Source organism: Papaver somniferum, chromosome 8 (assembly GCF_003573695.1).
Source record: "Papaver somniferum cultivar HN1 chromosome 8, ASM357369v1, whole genome shotgun sequence".
NCBI classification, from domain to species: Eukaryota; Viridiplantae; Streptophyta; class Magnoliopsida; order Ranunculales; family Papaveraceae; genus Papaver; species Papaver somniferum.
The window spans coordinates 60,297,955-60,308,961 of record NC_039365.1 but is presented as its reverse complement, the minus strand read 5'-3'; the positions used below and the strand labels follow the sequence as shown (position 1 = coordinate 60,308,961).

The following is an 11,007-nucleotide window of genomic DNA, read 5'->3' as shown; positions in this document are numbered from 1 at the left end:
TTTTACCCTAATGAAACTACCTGTGACCAGGTTAGTGTCCTACATGGTGGTATGAACTCTAAATATGAGGGTCGACCCAAGTTTGACCCATACTCTAATACCTATAACCCTAGTTGGAGACATAACCCGAATTTCTCGTGGTCTAAAGGTAACCATCAAGGTATCCCATCTAGCAACCCACCACCAGGTTTTTCTAGGAACCAATCTCAAGTCCAAGAATCGATCCAAGTTGATAAAAAGGTGTCATCTCTAGAGGAAAGTATAAGACTCTTAATTGAGGGTAATTCCCTAAACAATTCCCAGACTACACAAAATATCAACCATTTAAGTCAGAAGCTTGATGACTTTGTCCTGACGAGTCAACGGTATCAACAAAATAGTGACCGAGCAATTAGCAGCTTAGAGACTCAGATAAGTCAATTTTCAAGCAGGCTAAATGATAGGGAGAACGGGAGATTTCCTAGCGAACCGAATGCGAATCCAAAAGGAGTTAACCAGGTTATGGTCAGGTAATTCTAACCACATCGAACATGTCAAAGCAGTTATCACCCTTAGGAATGGTAAAAATCTAGAGAACTCGGTAGAACCACCTAAGGATAGTAGTCCAGCTGAAAAAGAGACTGAAGTTGACCAAACTTCGTCTAAAGACCCTAATGGGCCTGAGAATGCTAAGAGTCCAAGTGAGGAAGCTACCCCTTAGAGAGTGTACATACCACCTGCACCATTTCCTCAGAGACTCGCTAAGAAAAAGCCTAATACATATGCTGAAATCCTAGACATATTTAAGCAAGTTAAGATCAACCTGCCTTTGTTAGATGCAATTAAACATGTACCGGTTATGGCCAAGTTCTTAAAAGAGATGTACATCGTCAAGAGAGACACGAGTGTCCATAAAAAAGACATTTTTGACTCAACAAGTTAGCTCCATAATCTCACAAAAGTACCCAGTCAAATTTAAAGATCCTGGTTGTCCTAATGTCACATGTGTCATAGGTAAACAAATGATAGACAATGCTCTATTAGATCTTGGAGCTAGTGTGAATCTTCCATTCTCGGTATATGAACAACTTGGACTAGGTGAGATGAAACCAACTAGGATAACACTATAGTTAGCCGATAGGTCAATCAAAAACCCATGTGGAATTATTGAAGACATTTTGGTTCAGGTAGAAAACTTTATCTATCTAGTTGAATTTGTGATTTTAGACACTTAACCTGTCTCTAGTCAAGATATAAATATCCCAATCATCCTAGGTCGTCCGTTTCTAGCTACAATAAATGCAGTCATACATTGTCAAACTGGCCTAGTAGAATTTTCCTTTGGGAATCAGAAAATCTCGGGGAACGTTTTCAAGGCGTTACAAGCCCCACCGGACCCTGAACACAATGATTCCATATGCATGATTGATTCTCTAGTTGAGAATACCTTTACCATTAATAGTGTTAGCGATCCTTTAAAGGCGTGCTCGGCCCACTTTGGAGCCTACTATGATGAGGATAAACATTTTGAAGAAGTTAATGCGTTGTTAGATTCCGCGGCAGTAATGAATTATGGAAAATGGCAACCTAAACCAGAAACTCTTCCACCGACCATGGATAAACCCCTCCCATCATCAGTTAAGGCACCCACCCTTGAATTAAAGCCTCTACCAGATACACTGAAATATGTATTTCTTGGTAATGAAAATACTCTTCCTGTCATAATTGCCTCTGACTTAGAGCCCGATCAAGAAAGTAGACTAGTTAGTGTTCTCCGAGAGCACAAGACTGCAATAGGGTGGACCATAGAAGATTTGAAAGGAATTAGTCTTGTTGATTGTATGCACCACATCTACCTAGAAGAAGGTGCCAAAACCTCAAGAGAAGTGCAGAGACGCTTGAATCATAATATGAAAGAAGTTGTCCGCACTGAGGTGCTCAAATTGTTAGATGCGGGTATCATATACCTCATATCTGATACTAAATGGGTCAGACCTATACAGGTTGTCCCAAGGAAGTCAGGGATTACAGTGGTTGCAAATGAGAACAATGAATTGATTCATAGCCGTGTTACTACCGGGTGGAGAGTTTGTATAGACTACCATAAGCTGAACTCAGCCTCTAGGAAAGACCACTTTCCTTTACCATTCATCGACCAAATGTTATAAATATTAGCTGGCCACAACCATGATTATTTCCTAGATGGATATTCTGGTTATAACCAAATCCCTATATCCCCGGAGGACCAAGAGAAAACAACCTTCACATGTCCATTTGGTACTTTTGCTTACAGGCGTATGCCTTTTGGGTTGTGTAATGCACCCGCAACATTCCAATGTTGCATGCTAAGTATCTTCTCGGACATGGTTGAGCGATTTCTCGAGGTCTTCATGGACAATTTTTCGGTTTTTGGATCCTCTTTCGATGAATGCTTGCATCACCTTACACTATTTCTAGAACGTTGTAAAGAAAAGAACTTAGTCCTTAATTGGGAAAAGTGCCATTCTATGGTTAAATCTGGAATAGTGTTAGGACATTTAGTGTCCTCTAAGGGAATAGAAGTTGATAAAGCCAAGGTTGACCTAATTTCAAAATTAAGGCCACCTAAAAATGTAACCGATGTTAGATCTTTCTTTGTCCATGCTAGATTTTATCGTCGTTTCATCAAAGACTTTAGCAAGATTGCCTTACCTTTGTCGAAGCTACTTGCTAAAGATACTGCCTTTGTATTTGATGAAGCCTGTGTTCAAGCTTTTGGGAAGCTAAAATCATTGTTGACTTCTGCCCCTATCATCCAACCACCCGATTGGAACCTCCCATTTGAACTCATGTGTGATGCGTCCGATTATGCGGTTGGTGTTGTCCTTGGCCAACGACGTGATAAAACACATAGTGTGATTTATTATGCTAGTAGGACCTTAAATGATGCCCAGTTGAACTACACCACCACATAGAAAGAAATGTTAGCCATCGTTTTTGCTTTGGAGAAATTTAGATCATATCTCCTAGGGTCTAAGGTCATAGTCTATTCTGATCATGCCGCACTCAAATATCTCCTTTCAAAGAAGGACTGAAAACCTAGGCCGATCAGATGGGTATTATTTTTCCAATAATTTACTCTAGATATTTGTGATAAAAAGGGTCTGAAAATGTAGTAGCTGACCATTTATCCCGTATACTTGATGAGACTAGAGATGATGAGAGACCAATCCATGATGCGTTCCCCGACGAATAATTATTTTCCATCTCTGAGTTACCCTGGTTTGCTGACATTGTTAATTATTTGGTAACTGGTCAAATGCCTGACCATTGGTCTAAACAGGATAAAGTTAAGTTCTTTTCTAAGGTTAAATACTTTTTCTGGGATGATTCATACTTATTTAAGTACTTCCATGACCAGATCATCCGTCGTTGTATTCCTGACAAAGAAATCTCCAGTGTTTTGACTTTTTGTCATTCCGGAGCTTGTGGGGGTCACTTTAGTTCTAATAAAACAGCTGCAAAGGTTTTGCAATCCGTCCTTTATTGGCCAACTTTGTTTAAGGACTTCCACCTATTTTGTAAAAGTTTTGATAGATGTCAAAAGTTAGGGAAGTTGACCCTACGTAATATGATGCCACTTAGTCCAATACTAATAATAGAAATATTTGATGTGTCGGGTATAGATTTTATGGGCCCTTTCGTCAATTCCTATGGTAACTTTTAAATCTTATTAGTTGTTGACTATGTTTCTATGTGGGCTGAAGCAATAGCTACCAAGACAAACGATCGCCACGTTGTGATCAAGTTTGTTAGAGACAATATTTTCTCTCGATTTGGTATGCCAATATCAATTAGTAGTGATGGAGGTTCCCATTTTTGCAACCGGTCTTTTGAGTCTTTCATGAAGAAATACTCCATTACCCATAAGGTCTCTACACCTTACCACCCATAAACTTGTGGCCAAGTAGAACTGTCTAATAGGAAAATAAAACAATTTTAGAGAAAACCGTAAACCCTACCCGAAAGGATTGGTCTCTGCGCTTAGTAGAAGCATTATGGGCTTACCGAACCGCTTTTAAGACTCCACTTGGGATGTCTCCGTATAGACTTTTCTTCGGTAAAGACTTCCACTTGCCTGTATAATTAGAACATCGAGCTTATTGGGCCATTAAACGGCTAAACTTTGACCTATCTACTGTTGGTGATCACCGTAGACTGCAACTCAATGAGTTAGAAGAAATTCGTAATGATTCTTACCAGATTGAGAAAATTTACAAGGAGAAAACAAAAATATTTCATGATAAATCAATTATTCGAAAGACATTTGAACCAGGTCAAAAAGTTCTCCTTTACAATTCTCGTCTACATCTTTTCCTTGGTAAATTGAGGTCTCGGTGGACCGGACCATACTTTGTCAAAATTGTTTTTCCTCATGCTGCAGTTGAATTTGAAAATCCTAAGAACGGAGAAACTTTCAAGGTTAACGGTAAACAGTTGAAACCATTCTTGGAGTTACCCAGTCATGCAATAGAAGAATCAGAGCTGAGGGATCCTGTCTACCAGGATTAATTTTAACTGGTAACAAAGTCTGGATAAAGAGACTAAACTTAACGCTTATTGGGACGAAACCCATACGTGGTGATATTAAGGTCCTTCTGGAGGACCTTGCTGTTGTTATACATTGGTTTTATTTTTGTTTTTATTTTCTTTTCTCTTGCTCCCCATGGAAGGATTGCTACGCTTCATCCAGGTACTATCTTTCTGACTTCTCTCTTTACTAATGCCTCGTGTTACTTATATTTTTTGTATTATACTTTAATTTGAAACATTGAGAAAAATGTTAGGTTTAAGTTTGAGGGTAAGGGAGAAACTTATAGCGTCACATAGTATCCGGTTAGCTAATTTTACATATTGTTTCTCACCGAAAAGATGGAAATTGGAATTGCTAGGGATAACATTCTACTGAGACATTAGAGAAAAAGACATTGAGATCTTTGACATTCAGGAGAGAACATGTTTCTTTTAGAGGGTAATCATGATGGACCTAACCATCCATGATGGAAAGGCAATTAGGCCAGAAAGAAATGCCATAAAGACAAAGCAACCTCACAATATAGTCTTAGTTATTGGATTACGACTCTCTCAGTAGAAACTTATCATCATAAACAAGCGTAGCGACAATAAAAATCTATGAAGAAAGTTGAAGACGTTTAAGGAATAGAAGCAACATTAAAAAAGAATAATTCAAAAATCAAAGTTGAAGACTTAGTTACAAGAAGTTATAATAGCAAAGGAAATCAAACGATGTAAGTTGTTGAAGTTCATGATACCAAGACATTACAAGTTGCGAAGATCCAAATTATAAAGTCCTTCTCTCATGGCCATGTAAATTTTTGTTTTGTTTTTTTTACAAAAAAAAAAAAGAAAAAAAAATCATCCTTACATTTTAATCAGTTATTTTTTGTTCAATAAGGCCATAGGGAAGTAGAAATCTATAAGGAAGTTTCAAGTAAGAAATTAAGGAGAAAAAGTTAAATTGTCAAGGTTCTACGAGGTTCGAGAGTTTATCATCAACAGTTGAAGCCGAAGAAAACATTGTTTCTACTGAGCACTATGAGAGAGTCGAAGAGAGATGCATATTGGTTGCTTTGTTAGTCCGCTTTCCATCTGGCACAAGATCTTTCTAGCACTGGTTCAACTCATCACACGTAATTTTTCCAGCTGTGTAGCAGATGTCCCTCTCATCTTTATCTCTCTCCTAATCTTATCCAGCTGTAAAGCGGATGCATCTTACAATGTTTATCTAGCTGTGTAGCTGATATCTCTTTATTTAGCAGTGTTGCGGATGTGTCTCCCATATTCTTTATTCAGCTTTAGAGCTGGTACATTTAATTTCTCTGGAATTCTAGTTACTTGGAGATAGGTTGAGAATATGTATGTCATCATAGATCTTTGGATACTTGTGACCAATTAGAAGTAAAGGTTTTGTAGGTACACCTCTGGTAAACCTTCCCGAGACTATAACTCGGCCACTAGGGCCGCCTAGGGGTTTAAAGGCTTGTTATACGTGCTAAGTTTGACCATATCCTCAATGGGATGGAGTTGTATGTTTTTAAAATTAGTTTAGTTTGATTTGCTCAAGGACTAGCAAAGTCTAAGTGTGGGGGAATTTGATAGGTGTTTTAGACACCTTGATATTTATCTATTTTTTATGTTTTCTTTGCTAAGTTTTCTTGTAAATTATGTTTCTTATGTTTAATTTTGAGTTTTAGGTACTTTGGAGAAAAAGGAGAAGAAACGTTGCTTAAAATGGCTAAAGTGCCATTTCATGTGCAACTGTTGTTGGAGGCGATGGTTGCTCGAGAAATTACTAAAGGCACCCCAAAAATTCTACTATGTACAACCCAAAATTACTCTTTGTAGCCCACAAATTTCTATTCGCACCCCAAAAATTGCTATTTGTACCCCAAATTGCTAAGGGGACACCAGTGCTGGTTAGGGGGCAGTCATCTTCAACCTTTTGAATTTCTGAAATTGGCGGGAAATTGGTTCTTCAGGCAGGCATAATTAGAGTTGGTGATTTGGAGGAGTTCTACTGAGATTCAATGGCTGAAATTTTGTGGGTCTGCTCCCTTGAGCTTAACAGAGATGGTAATTGTATTTAAATTGTCTAGAATTGGCTGAATTATCGGGATATATTGTTGCAGTCACCGGCAAAATTATGGTTTGATTGTTAGTCGTGTTTTGAAGAGATTCAATCACTGAATTTGAGTTATTTGGACTAAGTTCAGCGAAATAGACCTGGTATGGGTCTTTGTTGTGATCAAAATTGGCTAGATCGACGACTGGAAGTAAAACATGATTATTTCCGGCGATATTTCATGGCTATGATTTGGATGATATGTTGTTGGATTTGCTCGTGGTCTCGGGTTGTTTTGGTCCTGTTAAGATGAAACAGGATTGGTAAGGTGTGTAAATTCGAAAAGAGGAAGATATATTCACGATCATGAGAAAAAAGGGCAGTTGAGAATATGAAGATTCAGTCTTTGACGTGTGAAGATAAACTCGGGTATTTTTGGAAAGTAAGTGAACACATTAGGGAATCTTCTCTATTTAGGTTATACTCGAACAAGATTGTGTATTGCGCGTGTTTGGAGACCCAAACTTACCAGCATACGCGTGAAGGAGATAAACAAGGTAACTATTCCCTGATTGGATTGCTGAGAAGGCATGAAAGATAAAATAACGGAAAGAAAATATTCACGTATATGCAGGAGTAAATGGACAATTTTTGGAGTTAATGCGGAGATTTTGTGGTGCTTTCAAGTATATAAAGGATGTGTTGAAGCTGTAGAAGGGGGACGGCGAGTCTGGGGAAGAAAGTGAGGCTTAGAATCGAGAATAGAGAAAATACAAATATTCTTCCTGCTGCTCAACCAAGAACACGAAGAACAACGCCTGTCAGAAGCTTATCGTTTTAGAACCACATAAGTGTTGTATCGTTTATCATTTAGTTGTATTAGGTCTTTTGCTGCTGAACTATTGAACTGTGTAGTGGTTGAACATCTTTAGCGACTGGATCTCATTGTAAGCTATTTAAATTACTTTTTGAATACAATGAAAACTCAATATTTCTCCATTTTTCGATCCATGATTAGCTAAGTTTCTTTTCTAGGGTTGGGATGAAGCTATTTTCTTGATGAGTTTATTTAAATAATTATTTTCTTTATCATATTTACTCCCCTTTTGTGCTAATAATTTCTTAAAAATTCTCTCTTCTTGCAAGCCTCATTTAAATTGTTTTGAATAGTTTTAGACTATTGATTTTTTATAGGAGAAGGGGAATTTGGCCTAAGATTAATGACAAAGTCATAAAAATAGATCTTGTAACCTTTTTATCCTCCAAGGCATGAGATTGAGTTCAAAACTGCCTTGAGTAATTTTGAGTATTGTGTAGAAGTCTCAATTAGTGAATTTGCAACATCAAAATAGTGGATTCCCAGCCCTAGTTCTCCATCTCCTTGTTAAACCCAAAAATCAATTTTAATTAGTTTTCTTAGTATTTTCTTTGAGTAATCTTAAAACCCATCCTTTGAAAAGTCCGAGTATCGAATCCTATACTTATCACTTGTAAAACTACATCACTATTCCTCAATCAAATTGAGTTTTCCTAAGAATTTGAAAACTCCTTAAAAAGCTTTAAATAGATCTTTGTCAATAGATGCATCATGATAGTATTCCTCAAAAAGATAAAGAAGCAATCTAGTGAGATTCCATACCTTTGAGCTTCGACTCCGTTTTCTTAAGCAATTTTTCTTAGAAGAACTTTTTATTTTTCCTTTAGATTGTTTTTCATCATCTATGAATTCCAATGTCTTAGATGAAGATAGATTATCTAGGGAGACCAGAGGTCTAGTAGATAATAAGCTTTGAACAATCTTTAAGGACTTCTGGCGTGCGTTACAGATTCTCAGAACAAGTTTCTCAAAGTAATTTCCCATAAGGAAAAACTTTAAGGATCAGTCAAACACAAACTTATCAGGTTTATAGTGTTTGCCTGATCTGATACCAATTGAAAAAGTGGGGGTCTAATAACCACACCCAATATTTCGTTTGGCAATCTGAATACACAAACTCCAATATACTCCAATGAATTGTTATGGGCCTGTTACGCTTAGACAGAGTTGGTATAGTTGTTTGATTCATCTAAATTGGGCTGAATAATCCGAGAGAAGTAAACAGAGCAACACGTACATGAGAGAATTATTTCACGGTTTTGCATGAGTTTTGGAGAGTTTGAACGTGTTCTGTGCATGTTTGTTGGCTCGGGCAACATTCTGGAGCGTGACAGAGATAAAAAAGGAGAGTTTGCAGCTGTAAAAGCGTACAAGAAAAGGAAAAGGAAAGAATATTTTCTAGTGTCTGGCGGAGTTATTGGGAATTATTTCGGAGTTATTACAGTGATTATGGGGTCCTGTCATGTATATATAGAGTGCTGGACTATCAGAGAAGGGCTACAAAGTGATTCGTGAGAGTCCAGAACATTACAGAGCCAAAAAATCAGAGTTGCAGAGAACTGCCATTGCAGCTGTTGTGAAGAACACGAAGAACATAAGACGCACAAGGAACAGTCGTAGTTGCTACATTAACAGTGACAGTTATTATTTATCGTTCTCTGTAACAGTTCGGTTTGTAACAAATATAATTGTTACAAACCCGGTTTTAATCATTTTCTCCCATTTTCATCATTTGTAAACACTTTGAGCAATGAAATCAACTTTTGAGCGCGTTTCCAATATGATGAGAGGCCAAGTACCCGGTGACTGAGGCAATGGAGGAAACTATTCACTCATACTTCATTGGTAATTTCTTTTTACAATTTCTTTAATTATTAATTTTATTTAATTCACATGGATCACCAAAAAGATTAAAATGGTTTTCTTATTTAGTTGTGAATCAATTTGATGTCTTATGCTTAGAAATAATTCTTTGATAATTCATTCTTAGGGATTACAATTTAATTGGAAACCTTACAGATATTAGTGAGTTAATGTGAAAAGGGCTTAATAATAATTCTTGAAATAATTTTTGTCGACCAATCAGTTAAAGAAATAGTGGAATCCGGAGCCTTTGTCCATTTCTAAATCTTGAAATCAATTTTGAATTAAGTTTTCTTTATTTTTAAGTTTTATTAAGTCTAAAATCTATTGCTTTCACAAGTCTTGAACGAACAATTACTACAACAACTTTGAAAATACATCACTAGGCCCGCCGTACCAACGCCCCATGACCGCGCCAATGTCTTCCCGCACAGTGCCGACGGTCGACGGTCGACTCCTTCTATTAAGCCCATCCCTTTCGTCTCTATTCCATCTTGTATGTCACCATCCATTGCTTACCCAGCAATAACATCACTGGTACGTGCTTAGCAAGGGACTTAATGTTGATGGTAGTTTTTAGTTCAGGGCTAAAATCGTGAACCCAGTATTTAATGCGTTGTCATCCTGTAAAGGAAAAAATTCAACAGTAATGAGTACATAAACCTCTTCGCTTACAGATGAATTGAGCAATTCAATATATTTGTGGTGCATATAGCAACAATCCCAAATATTCTATGAATTGTATTTTCCACCGGCGTTATTCACTAATGCATTGCCTTCCTAGTATTTTCCTATGCTACGCTCCTCAGCTTAACTCTCAATATTGGCATGACATGAAGATTAATGTTCACTTACAGCGGAGTAGCACGAATCTCCCGAAGTGCCAGTATTAAGATATGCGTGAAAACAGTCAGGAGAACACAGACTATGTCACTCTCTGATAAAGAGATTTTTTTTGCGTCAACACGCTCTTAGTTAAAAGTGCATGGTCGATGCGCTTAAATTCCTTAAGAAAAATAAGCCTAGACGGATCATGTCAGTCTTAAAACAATCATGGCCACATGGTTTGTCCAGACAATTCAACAAGCTTAGCCTCTTCCTAGCAGAACTAGGCAAACTCCACGATGTCCACAGGCGGGCCCACTATTGTCCCAGCCAATCGGAATCCTCTAAACCCGCCAGTAGAGGCACTAATCGCTAGCCATAATTAGGCTAGTTGCGATGCGAAAGAGAAACTCCAATGAGTTAAGACCGACCATAACAGTCTCAAAGCCATCGCGTCCGCCCAACTTAACCAGCCTGGTTGGACGGCTTAGATTGTATTTTAAACGATCAAAGAGTTACTGGTGTGTTCACCAGCGACTCACCTCCATCCCCAGATGATCGAACTACACACAACAAGACAGGAGTTCATCAAACCGCTTGCCCAAAGTAGGGTGAACGCGCTGTTTTGGAAACCTTAATTTGTGCTGCGGCAGCGTGCTACTGTCGCAAAACGATCACAACCTCCAATCTTCGCCGGCCAAATTGACTGGCTTAGATCCAATTTCAGGTGGCCAATAAGATGTCAGCATGCTCGCCGGCAACTCACCTTTGCATATAGCCAATCGTCCTGATCAAATCAATGTTCGGTGCCTTGGATCGATTAGCCTAAAGAGGGTTGGCC

General features: G+C 38.0%; 1 protein-coding gene across 1 annotated transcript; it reads left to right on the top strand.

Moving 5' to 3' along the window:
• Positions 1 to 436: 436 nt before the first annotated feature.
• LOC113305592 lies at positions 437 to 2,147 on the top strand. The gene is made up of 3 exons (XM_026554611.1): positions 437 to 680; positions 994 to 1,055; positions 1,332 to 2,147. The coding sequence occupies exons 1-3, from the start codon at positions 437 to 439 to the stop codon at positions 2,145 to 2,147; spliced, it is 1,122 nt and encodes a 373-aa protein (XP_026410396.1).
• The last annotated feature ends 8,860 nt before the right edge of the window (positions 2,148 to 11,007 follow it).